General features: G+C 43.8%; 1 protein-coding gene and 1 long non-coding RNA gene across 2 annotated transcripts; one reads left to right on the top strand and one right to left on the bottom strand.

The window, feature by feature from the left end:
- Window positions 1–338: 338 nt before the first annotated feature.
- Window positions 339–7,954, top strand: LOC133893701 (indole-3-acetaldehyde oxidase-like). The gene is made up of 10 exons (XM_062334792.1): window positions 339–653; window positions 752–2,527; window positions 3,081–3,340; window positions 3,457–3,666; window positions 4,076–4,294; window positions 4,759–5,724; window positions 5,988–6,080; window positions 6,202–6,300; window positions 6,498–6,687; window positions 7,241–7,954. Exons 1-10 carry the CDS (start codon window positions 482–484, stop codon window positions 7,453–7,455), a joined length of 4,200 nt encoding a protein of 1,399 aa, XP_062190776.1. The 5' UTR covers window positions 339–481; the 3' UTR covers window positions 7,456–7,954.
- Window positions 7,955–8,954: 1,000 nt separating this feature from the next.
- On the bottom strand, window positions 8,955–9,845 carry LOC133893703 (uncharacterized). Its single transcript, XR_009904550.1, has 3 exons — window positions 9,692–9,845; window positions 9,509–9,599; window positions 8,955–9,364 (listed from the first exon to the last, which is right to left on the bottom strand). It is a non-coding gene; the product is annotated as an uncharacterized LOC133893703 (long non-coding RNA).
- Between the last annotated feature and the right edge of the window lie 3,191 nt (window positions 9,846–13,036).

Below are 13,036 nucleotides of genomic sequence, written 5' to 3' on the forward strand. Positions count from 1 at the left end.
ATCTCCAACCTCGGGCAGTGGCACGTGGCCGGCCCGCCGAGGCGGGACCCGCCTACCCCGCCGCCGCATCGCCCGGCCGTCCCTCACGTGCAAACTAATCAATCCACATGTACCGATCAATCAAACCAACCCCGAAAGCTCATCGCGTAAGCAACCCATTCACTCCAACCCATGCACCCACGGGGCCCACTCTGCAGCGACAGGAGGTAGCCGCCCGTCGCCTTCGAGCAACCCGCCGTGTCACTCGTTCCGCCTGCCTGCCCAGTAGCTCCCGGTGAGCGAGCGACACGCCGACACAGAGCTCGCGCCAGCGTCGGTCGCTGTCTCCGCTTGGAATTTCGCGGCGTGGCCGCGACCGCGACCCTGCCTGCCAGTGAGCGAGAGTGGCGGCGGTAGTAGTGGTAGTAGATAAGCAAGCCGCAGGCGCCGCCCAGATGGGAATCGGATTCCGACACGCGCCTCGCCTCGTCTCCGCGTCGCGATGGCTTCTTCCTCGCCCTCCTCCTCCTCGGCGGCGTCGGGGGCGGTTGTCTTCGCGGTCAACGGCGAGCGCGTGGAGCTCCGCGGCGGCGACGTGGATCCCGGCGCCACCCTCCTCGAGTTCCTCCGCACCCGCACCCGCTTCACCGGCCCCAAGCTCGGCTGCGGCGAAGGCACGCGCCGAAACCCTTACACCCGCTCCCCCCCCCCCTTCCTGCTCGGTTTTGGTGCGGGGCATGAGCTTGACAGGTGCGGTTGATTGACTCTGCAGGCGGCTGCGGCGCGTGCGTGGTGCTGCTCTCCACCTACGACGCGGCGTCGGGCGCGGTGTCGCACGCTGCGGCGAGCTCCTGCCTGACGCTGGTGCACGGCCTCCACCACCGCGCGGTGACCACCACCGAGGGGCTCGGGAGCAGCGGCCGCGTCCGTGGCGGTGGACTCCACGCGGTGCACGCGCGCCTCGCGGGGTTCCACGCCTCGCAGTGCGGCTTCTGCACGCCCGGGGTGTGCATGTCCCTCGCCGCTGCACTCGCCGCCGCGGAGTCTGCGGCGGGGAGGCCGGAGCCGCCCGAGGGGTTCTCGAGGCTCACGGCGGCCGAGGCGGAGCGGGCGGTGGCGGGCAACCTCTGCCGCTGCACGGGGTACCGCCCGATCGCCGACGCCTGCAAGAGCTTCGCGGCGGACGTGGATTTGGAGGACCTGGGCCTCAACTCCTTCTGGAGGAAGGGGGACGCTGATGCTTCCAAGTTGCCACGGTACAATGAGGGGAGCATCGGTGCCTTCCCGGAGTTCCTGAAGGCCGAGATCAGAGTTTCTTTGGGGATTGACGGGTGTACGCCGGCGGCATTGGTCAGGAGTGAGAGCTCTTGGCATCGGCCTCGGAGTGTGGACGAGTACTATAAGCTAGTAGGTTCTGAGTTGTTTGGCGAAAGTAGGACGAAGGTGGTTGTGGGCAACACTGCTTCTGGTGTTTACAGGGAGGCAGGGGTGTACGATAGGTACATTGACCTGAGAGACATCCCGGAGCTGAATTCGGTTAACAAGGATGCTAGGGGTGTTGAAATTGGGGCTGCAGTATCAATTTCTAGAGTAATTGAGATTTTAAGAGGAGAAGGTGGTGGCTGCAAAGATGTTGTTTCTGGTAAGATTGCTGATCACATGGAGAAGGTGGCTTCTCCGTTTATCCGGAATACAGCGAGCTTGGGTGGAAATCTGATAATGGCGCAAAGGGACCAGTTTGCCTCTGACATTGCAACGATTCTTCTTGCTGCTGGTTCGTCGATATGCATGCAGGTGTCATCGGAAAGGTTGGCTGTCACATTGGAGGAATTCCTGGAGATGCCACCTTGTGATTACAAGACACTGCTATTAAGCATTCACATTCCTCATTGGACTCCCACCGGTGTCTTATCTGGTGATAGAACCTTGAATAGGACAGGAAGTACAAGAGGAACTTATGTGCTATTTGAGACGTGCCGAGCTGCTCCACGCCCTCTTGGCAATGCGGTTGCATATCTTAATTCTGCTTTCTCGGCTCAAGCCGCTTTAGATGAAACTTCAGGCATCTTAATATTGGACAAGCTATGTTTGGCTTTTGGTGCATATGGAACCCAACATGCCATCAGGGCTAAAAATGTTGAGAAATTCTTGGTCGGTAAACCCATTACTGCATCAGTACTACTTGAAGCATGTAAAGTTCTCAAGAATACAATTGTTCCTAAAGAAGGCACAAGGCATGCTGCTTATAGATCAAGCTTGGCTGTTTCCTTTCTGTTTAGTTTTCTTTACCCAGTAACCAGAGGAACTTTGAAGCCGGTAAAGGCAGTTCATTTTAATGGCTGTGTAACTTCTGGCTCCAATGGAAATCCAAATTGTGAACCTGATACACATGTTGATGCTTCACTTATGGAGATCAATAGTGTGAAATCTAGTTTATATAGCAATGATCGCATACTTGAGTCCTCAAAACAGATTATTGAAATCAATAAAGACTATCTCCCAGTTGGCATACCAGCTAAGAAAGTCGGAGCGGAGCTCCAAGCCTCCGGTATGCACTTTGCAGTGCTATTTAATAATTAGCAATCATTTAATCCCTCCATTCATAAAAGTGACATTTGGACATACATACTTTCTTGAAATGCAACTTCCGTCACTAATTTATACTATAAGTATATGTATAAGACCTAATAACGTTATAAAATTATTATTAAAGTACTTTCCGTGACAAATCTTCACATATCGTTTTCGGATGTCCAATCCAAATATTCGAATTTAAAAGTTTGGCTGCTGCATCCCAAAACGTGACTAATTCTTGTGGGAGTACTTTTATGTTGGATATGATTGGTAGTTATTTATTTAATAAGCTATTGCATTATGTAGCATGCTATATTTTCTTGCACTCTAGTTTATGCTACTTATTTGCTTGGTTTATCCTCCTTTCTCCCAGATTGAATTATATATTGAAGAGCCAAGAATGAGTAATATTTTAATGTCTCTTTTCAAGGTTCAGTTATGTGCCTTATTTAATATTAGCAGTGGATTTCATTATCTGTTCTTTTGGAAAGTAAACTGCAGTGCTGATACAAAACCAACATATATAGGTGAGGCTGTGTTTGTGGATGACATCCCTTCTCCCAAGGACTGCCTTTATGGAGCATTTATATATAGCACAAAACCTTTAGCTCATGTGAAGGGCATAGAACTCGACCCATCTCTCAAGCAGCTAAAAACGGTGGCAGTTGTCACTGTTAATGATATTCCTGAAGGCGGCAGCAACGTTGGGGCCAACACTGTATTTGGACCTGAACCTCTGTTTGGTGATCCAATTACTCAGTGTGCTGGGGAGCCTCTTGGTGTTGTGGTATGCTTTTTGTATGATGGTTTTGGATTTAAAGAAATTTGCAATATTTCTTTTCCTCTAGTAATGACAATGTGTGGTATGGTTGAATTGAACTATTACTGAATTTTTTTAAATAGATTGCAGAAACACAAAGACTTGCCAATATAGCTGCAAAACGAGCTGTAATTAACTACAGCACAGAGAACTTGGATACACCAGTTTTATCGATAGAGGAGGCTGTTAAAAGATGCAGTTATTTTGAAACCCTGCCATTTCTTCTTCCCCAAAAGATTGGTGATTTCTCAAAAGGGATGGCAGAAGCAGATCAGAAAATCTACTCAGCTGAGGTACACTTCATCAATTTGATCTGTGAATGAATTAATTTTAATGTAAGGTAGAAAGACTATGAGCTTGAGACTAACATTTCATAACCATTGGTCACATGAATATCTTCCGGTGATTTTCCACTTGGCATTGGCCCCACGCAGCATGCCATCTGACAGATTTATAATATAGTATTTTACATTTGTGCTGGCCACCATTGATGCCTAAAGTGATTTAGCCTAAGCTACTTTTCTGGAATACTTGTGCCTTTATGCCCTTTTCTTTTTATTTAATGCTGCCCTACCTCGCTAACTTTTCTGTGGCATATGTAATTGGTCCCGACAATTGCTCCTAATAATGGAGTACTCATCCCCTTTTGATATATCTCTGATATCTCTATTCTGTGCTCCAGCTGACAAACACTTTATGCAGGTGAAGCTTAATTCGCAGTACTACTTTTACATGGAAACACAAACTGCTCTGGCCATACCTGATGAGGATAACTGCATGGTAGTGTATAGCTCAAGCCAATGCCCTGAGACAGCACAGAACGTCATTGCAAAGTGCCTTGGCATACCATGTCACAACGTTCGTGTTATTACTAGAAGAGTTGGTGGTGGCTTTGGAGGAAAGGCTGTTAGATCACTACCTGTAAGTGTCAATCCATAATCATTTATACTTAAAACACTGGAAACAAGGTTTTCATTTTACCAGTCTACGTTTTGAGTTATTATGGAGTATAATGGTGATTAAACTAAGTAAGTTGCATGTTCGTGTCTACTATGTTTGATAGTTGGCTAACATATCAGCAGTAGACGACTATTACATACCTTTTAAACTGTAGAAGTTACTGTCATTAACACAACAATCCAAAAGTATGAGTATCCTCGTACCTGAATATGGAAAAATATCTGTACATATTTTCGCCTTGTAGGCATACAAACAAAGATGTTCAGGAATCACACTGAGTGGTAAATAATAAAACCAGATGCTCACCTTTTGTCATCCATGACTGTTACACTGAATAGTAGAACTGAATGGCCTGCTCTGTACGATATATCTAACTTTTTTTTCCCAAAGGAACACTCATCCTATTAAATGTTTGTTACTTATAGGTGGCGACTGCTTGTGCACTTGCAGCATTCAAGTTGCATCGTCCTATTCGAATGTATCTTGAACGCAAGACTGACATTATAATGACTGGAGGTCGTCATCCCATGAAAATATGCTATTCGGTGGGATTCAAATCAGATGGAAAGATCACTGCACTGCATATAGATCTGTTCATAAACGCAGGAATGACGAAAGATGTTAGCCCAATAATCCCTCATAATTTCATTGAGGCACTGAAGAAATATAATTGGGGTGCCTTTTCTTATGATGCAAAGGTCTGTAAAACAAACATTTCAACGAAGTCTGCAATGCGGGGGCCTGGAGAAGTACAAGGTTCTTATGTTGCTGAAGCTATTATTGAGCATGTTGCTTCCGCGCTCTCTACTGATGCTAATTTGGTTAGACAGAGAAATCTTCACACAGTTGAGAGCCTTGCTTTGTTTCACAGTGAGTGTGCGGAAGATGCCATTGGTTATACGCTTCCCTCTATCTGTGATCAATTAACAGCATCAGAAAACTACCAGCACCGTCTTGAAATGGTCCAGTCTTTCAACGGGAACAACAAATGGAAAAAGAGAGGCCTCTCTTTTGTGCCAATAGTACACAAAGTGTTATCTCGACCAACACCTGGAAAAGTGTCTATTTTTAATGATGGATCAATTGCTGTTGAAGTTGGAGGCATTGAGTTAGGCCAGGGGCTTTGGACAAAGGTGAAGCAGATGGCAGCGTTTGGTCTTGGACAACTGTGGGCTGATAAAAGTCAAGACCTGTTTGAGAGAATAAGAGTTATTCAAGCTGATACGTTAAGTGTGGTACAGGGAGGATGGACCACAGGGAGTACCACATCAGAATCTAGCTGTGAAGCAGTTCGTTGCGCCTGCAATATCTTGGTGGACAGGCTGAAACCAGTCAAGGAGCAATTTGAAGAAAAGCAAGGCAACATTTCATGGGATGAACTTATTTCCAAGGTTATTGACTACTTCCTTTCTTAGCAACTATTATCGGATGGAACATTGTGTTTTGGGGTGATTTTCCTTACTCAATTGTAGGGAATTATCTTGTTACCTTTTCCTCTTAATGTAAATGAATCTGATCATCTCTGTCTTTGTGATATGAAAATTTTGTATGCTCAGGAAATCACACATTGCCTGCTTCTAGCATTTCAAATGCCATTGCACATCCATAAATTAATTTATTAAACATATGAAATGTTGCTATCGTCGATATGCAGGCAATAATGGTTGGTGTGGATTTATCAGCAAGAGAATACTACGTTCCTGGCCCTTCGGGTTCTTATCTAAACTATGGAGCTGCTGCTAGTGAGGTATCCTTGTTTTACACTTAAGTCTGGTTTAAGATGCACAGCTATACACAGTAGAATGGTAGCAGTAGACAATTGTAATTAATATGGCTCTAAGTTAAGATATTCATGTTTAACATTGCAGGTAGAGATTGATCTTCTCACTGGAGCCACCACAATTTTGCGAAGTGATCTTTTATACGACTGTGGCCAGAGCTTAAACCCTGCCGTGGACTTGGGGCAGGTGGGTATTATGTGTTTGACTGTATTATAATTAGTGTTGCACTTTAAATAATCTTCAAGTTTCTTTTCTTTTTTTCCAACTTGAAAAATGCTAATTATCTTCAGGGACAGCAGAGCCATGATAATTTAAGTATCTTGTGAAATCTCATTGTCGGACTACTTTCGTTTTAGTTAACTTCGTCCATTTCTTTTTTTCAGGTTGAAGGGGCATTTGTTCAGGGAATTGGTTATTTCATGAGCGAGGAGTATGTCACCAACTCGAATGGGTTAGTTGTCTCGGATGGGACTTGGACATACAAGATACCAACTGTGGACACCATCCCAAAACAGTTCAATGTTGAGTTATTTAACAGTGGATTCCATAAAAAGCGTGTGCTCTCTTCAAAAGGTATTCATTTTTTTCAAATATATGGGCATCTATGAGCATGTACCATATCACCTAGTTCTGCTTTGATTTCTAGGTTGTAGTTGGCTGCCAGGCTATAGATTCAACATATTGATTAAATCGCTTTAAAGATCAAGCAGTATATTTAGGATATGGTTCCCAGGGGAATCTGGTTTCCCCATCTGCAGGAAGTGCATGACTTTGTTGCAGAGGTACTAAAAAATTTCATGGATTTGTGTAGAGTTGTGCGAACCATCAAAATTTCATATGAAATTCATCCTTGTTATCAAGAACCAAACGACATGCAATACTTCAGTGCATGTGAATAGTATGATTGGCTACTTCTCTTATTTGTTCTGTACACCAGGACGGATTGTTAAAACTTTGTAGCTTTACTGTATCATGCACTTCTTGCAGCTGGGGATACCTGCTCACTGGAACATTGCATAAAGTACACGCATTATACGCTTTATCGTTAATGTGTGCTCACACCTGTGCATGACTACAGTTTTTTTTCCCAATTTTCTGCGTAGCTGACGTAAGTCCTTTGTTACAGCATCTGGAGAGCCACCTTTGCTTCTTGCAGCTTCAGTGCACTGTGCAACAAGAGAAGCAATCAGAGCAGCGAGGAAGGAACTCCACTGCTCTGTATCTGGTTCTTCACCTTCACATTTTGACCTGAAAGTCCCTGCCATCATGCCCGTGGTGAAGGAGCTGTGCGGTTTGGACAATGTTGAGAGGTATTTGGAGAGTCTGCTGAGCTCCAAATAAGAATCAATCCTGACAATCAGCACCTGTTCTCCCTTGTTCCTTAGCAGTGAAAATTATAACAATAGTTGATAAAACACGTCATTACAAGGTTAAATGGTTTTCAAAGTTCAACAGAGATGAGACGTTCGTAGCGGCGAACGTGGGTACTAGCACTTACATGTTTGAGGCTTGAGCACAAGTGCACGGCAGATTTTATTTGGGTGTAAATTTTTGGTCATGTCCATCACTAAGCAAATGGTTTTTTTTTCGATAAAAAAAGCTTTATTGACTCTTAACGTTATATCAAGATGATATAAACACGTAGAGTTTACTTTTGGATTTTGTATAGTATGGATGTACATGGTAAAAAAAAAAAGTACAACAAAAGAAAGGAAACAAAAGAAAACGGGCCAACTCGCGGTCTATGGTGGATCTTCGATCTGAAATTTAGATTGCTATTCAAATCAGGTAAAGATCTTCTTGATCGTTTGTACCATAAGCGTACATGTTGTTGTTATCATCTGCTAATGCTCCTATTGATGCAACATAACCTATGTATAGAGCAAATACATATATGTATAGATAACCCGCAAACGAGAATTAATATTCTTTTTATTAAGGACTATATAATTCTCTTATTGATACAACATAACCTATGTATAGAGTAAATGCATACATGTACAGGTAACCTGCAAACGAGAATTAATATTCTTTTTATTAAGGACTATATTATTTTTGCACAACTACAATGATCAACAAAATGCTACCGTTGTTACCATTATTTTGTCTTTCTATTATTTACTAATCCCATAAAACTAGTTACTAAACATGTTTGGAATATTTTGAGTGGATAAAGATTGGAAGTCATTTGAATGATAAATCATACAGATTTCGCAAAACGATAGTTAAAAAGGATATGCTTAATCGTCTCATTTTTTGACACAAATAACATTTTTAACCACCTTATCATTGTCTTTTAATTAGATTATTATTTGTTAGAAGATCTTTATCTTAAACGGTATTTTTATCTTCCAAATTTTTTTGTTCGATTCTTCGTTATTTGTAAGTGCCTGGTATAGAGATTGAATTGAGAATTTTCTAAATTTGTACAAATTCCACCGGAATACGTCGGGCTCGTGTGAGAGGTTGATATTGATAAGATGAGGTACCAATTCATTCCACAATATCAATTTAGGTCTGCTCAGATCCTGGTGGAAAACAATATTATATATGCAGAGTATGGATTATACTAGAAAGATGGCGTGGCGCCTGATAGCCCCATTGTTATGTGCGCTGTTGTTTATCCCCGGTGTTGGCTCAAAACTTGGTGGCAGAGTCCTAAAGGTAGTACCAATTATTGACATGATAGAAACAATATTGACCTGCCACCTTTAGTTTCTATCATGTTTCTTATGCAGAGTCCTATGTTGTTTGTTTGGGATCAAACAGCAGTGAATTGTAATGAACAGGTTTATAGTACATAGTACCAAACAACTGATATTGCTTAGGTATTTGGAAGGTTGCAAAAAAGTAGGAACATATAATAATTATAACCAACATGTTTATACGACAGAGGTCCAAACAACAGGGCCATACGATTTTTAACTGTGGCTGATTCTGAGCATCCAGCTAAATTGAAAGCTGAAGACGCTGAGTTGCTAGCGCTTCAATCCTGAACGATGGTGTTTTTGCTTGTTTTCCAAATTGTTCAGCAATGTAAACACTCTTGACACTCTTCTTAAGTGAAATTTTAACAATAAATCTGAACTTTTGGCCCACTAAGATAGATATTTCGTTTGGAGTCTCATACTTTTCATACATACTTTGAAATTTTTGTGTGGCCTTCCCAATAAGTTTCTGTGCTACGTGATAAAAAAGAACAAACCCAAGTTCATAGGAGTTGTCACTGGCTATTAGACACAGTTTGTACCTATAAAAAGAACATAATATTAGAATTGTATGACATGCTGAAAAATGTTCGTATTCTTAAGTGATATAACATGGCTCTATATCAGTGAATATGTTGTTATTATATAGGGAAGAAAATAAATACCAATTCTAAATGAAGATATACCTGTAATCTATTTCAGTGCAAACACAGTCATCTTTGTACATTTATGTAGTGAAAGCCTTGTGACTGTTATTATGCATTCAAATCTCAATCCCTGAAATTGATTAATATTTGTTGTTTATCTTGATTTGAATGAGGTGGGAAATGCAAAGGGGAATGAAGTAAAGGGAACAGCAAGTAAATTACCGCTTTGTCAAAAAGATACATTTTTCAATTGCAATGAAGTTTTCTTTTGGACTTATGTTGCATGTTGTGGTCACCATGTAATTCCAATTTTTCCAAAGGTTCTACTTGATCTGGAAGGCTGTAATATAATTTATAATTCAATAATTTGATCTTGTAAAAAACTCCGCCTATGTTGTCTCGACATAGCCGGTCCCAAGCCCAGGTAAAGGAGGAGGGTTGTGATAGGCTTGGCGAGCCAACACAAAACTCAGCCACTCTTATGGAGATGAAACCCGAAAGAAAATCGTTGGGACGTAACCCTCTTAGCGACGCGCCACATTGGAACCCGGATGTGGTGTTAAATGAGCAAGGGCCAGGCCATCACCCCCTTGGTGGCGCGCCGTATCTTGATCTGGATACGGTGATAAGTGGGCAAGGATCGGGTCGTCGCATCCTTAGTGGCGCGCTACATCGGCGCCCGGGTGTAGTGAAAAATGAGCAAGGATCTTCGCATTTGACTCGACGAGTGCGAAGGGTAAGGAAGCTAGCCGAGCCAAGTAGGATCCGCTTAGGTAGCTGGAACGTAGGGTCCCTAACGGGTAAGCTACGGGAGTTAGTTGATACATCGGTGAGGAGACGGGTTAATATCCTATGCGTCCAAGAAACCAAATGGAAAGGACAGAAGGCGAAGGAGGTAGAGGATACCGGCTTCAAGCTGTGGTACACGGGGACAACTACAAATAAAAATGGAGTAGGCATCTTGATCGACAAGAGCCTCAAGTATGGAGTGGTAGACGTCAAGAGGCAAGGGGACCGGATTATCCTGGTCAAGCTAGTCGTTGGGGACTTAGTTCTCAATGTTATCAGCGCGTATGCCCCTCAAGTAGGCCACAATGAGAGCACCAAGAGGGAGTTCTGGGAAGGCCTGGAGGACATGGTTAGGAGTGTACCTATTGGCGAGAAGCTCTTCATAGGAGGAGACCTCAATGGCCACGTGGGTACATCTAACACAGGTTTCGAGGGGGTGCATGGGGGCTTTGGTTATGGAAGCAGGAATCAAGAAGGAGAGGATGTCTTAAGCTTTGCTCTAGCCTACGACATGATCGTAGCTAACACCCTCTTTAAAAAAAGAGAATCTCATCTAGTGACCTTTAGTAGTAGCCAACACTCTAGCCAGATCGATTTCGTCCTCTCGAGAAGAGAAGACAGGCGTGCTTGCCTAGATTGTAAGGTGATATCTGGAGAGAGTGTTGTCCCTCAACATAAGCTTTTGGTGGCTGACTTCCGCTTCCGGATACGTGTCCAGCGGGATAAGCGCGCTAAAGTCGCTAGAACGAAGTGGTGGAAGCTCAGGGGGGAAGCGGCTCAAGCTTTCAAGGAGAGGGTAATTAAGGAGGGCTCTTGGGAGGAAGGAGGTGATGCAAACAATATGTGGATAAAGATGGCGACTTGCATTCGGAAGGTGGCTTTCGAGGAGTTTGGGGTGACGAGGGGAAGTAGAAGCGAAGCGAAAGATACCTGGTGGTGGAACGAGGATGTCCAGAAGGCTATCAAGGAGAAGAGAGAATGTTTCAAACGCCTACACTTGGATAGGAGTGTTGACAACGTAAAGAAGTACAAGGTGGCGAAGAAGACCGCAAAGCGAGCAGTGAGTGAAGCAAGAAGTCGGGCGTATGAGGACCTCTACCAGCGGTTAAACACGAAGGAAGGGGAAAGGGACATCTATAAGATGGCCAAGATCCGTGAGAGGAAGACGAGGGATGTCAACCAAGTCAAATGCATCAAGGATGGGACAGATCGACTTCTGGTGAAGGAAGATGAGATTAAGAATAGATGACGAGAGTACTTCGACCAGCTGTTCAATGGAGGAGGTGAGAGCTCTTCTATTGAGCTGGACGACTCCTTTGATGATGCCAACAGGCGTTTTGTACGAAGGATTCAGGAGTTTGAGGTCAAGGAAGCTTTAAAAAGGATGAAAGGAGGCAAGGCAATGGGCCCTGATGATATCCCTATTGAGGTGTGGAGATGCCTTGGAGGCATAGCAATTGTATGGCTAACTAAGCTTTTCAACCTCATTTTTTGGGCAAACAAGATGCTCGAAGAATGGAGGCGGAGTATATTAGTACCAATCTTCAAGAATAAGGGGGATATTCAAAGTTGTACTAATTACCGTGGGATTAAGCTAATGAGCCATACGATGAAGCTATGGGAGAGAGTCATTGAACACCGCTTACGAAGAATGACAAGCGTGACCAAAAATCAGTTTGGTTTCATGCCTGGGAGGTCGACTATGGAAGCTATCTTCCTGGTACGATAACTTATGGAGAGATATAGGGAGCAAAAGAAGGACTTGCATATGGTGTTCATTGACTTAGAGAAGGCCTACGATAAGATACCGCGAAATGTTATGTGGTGGGCCTTGGAGAAGCACAAAGTCCCAACAAAGTATATTACCCTTATCAAGGATATGTACGATAATGTTGTGACAAGTGTTCGGACAAGCGATGGTGACACCAATGATTTTCCAATTAGAATAGGACTACACCAAGGGTCAGCTTTGAGCCCTTATCTTTTTGCTTTGGTGATGGATGAAGTCACAAGGGATATACAAGGTGATATCCCATGGTGTATGCTCTTTGCAGATGATGTGGTGCTAGTCGACGATAGTCGGACGGGGGTAAATGAAAAGTTGGAGCTGTGGAGACAGACCTTGGAGTCGAAGGGTTTTAGGCTTAGTAGAACTAAAACTGAGTACATGAGGTGCGATTTTAGTACTACTAGGCACGAGGAGGATGAGGTTTGCCTTGACGGGCAGGTGATACCTCAAAAGGATACCTTTCGATATTTGGGGTCGATGCTGCAGAAGGATGGTGAAATCGATGAAGATGTGAGCCATCGAATCAAAACCGGATGGATGAAGTGGCGCCAAGCTTCCGGTGTCCTCTGCGACAAGAGAGTACCACAGAAGCTAAAAGGCAGGTTCTATAGGACGGCAATTAGACCTGCGATGTTGTATGGCGCAGAATGTTAGCCAACTAAAAGGCGACATGTCCAACGGTTGAGTGTAGCGGAGATGCGCATGCTGAGATGGATGTGTGGCCACACAAGAAAAGATCGGGTTCGGAATGATGACATACGTGATAGAGTTGGTGTAGCACCAATTGAAGAGAAGCTTGTCCAATATCGTTTGAGATGGTTTAGGCATATACAACACAGGCCCTCAGAAGCGCCTGTACATAGCGAAAGAATAAAGCATGCGGATAATGTCAAGAGAGGTCGAGATAGACCAAACTTGACATGGGAGGAGTCTGTAAAGAGGAATCTGAAAGACTGGAATATCACCAAAGAACTAGCCATGGACGGGGG

Source organism: Phragmites australis, chromosome 15, assembly GCF_958298935.1.
Source record: "Phragmites australis chromosome 15, lpPhrAust1.1, whole genome shotgun sequence".
Classification (NCBI taxonomy): Eukaryota; Viridiplantae; Streptophyta; class Magnoliopsida; order Poales; family Poaceae; genus Phragmites; species Phragmites australis.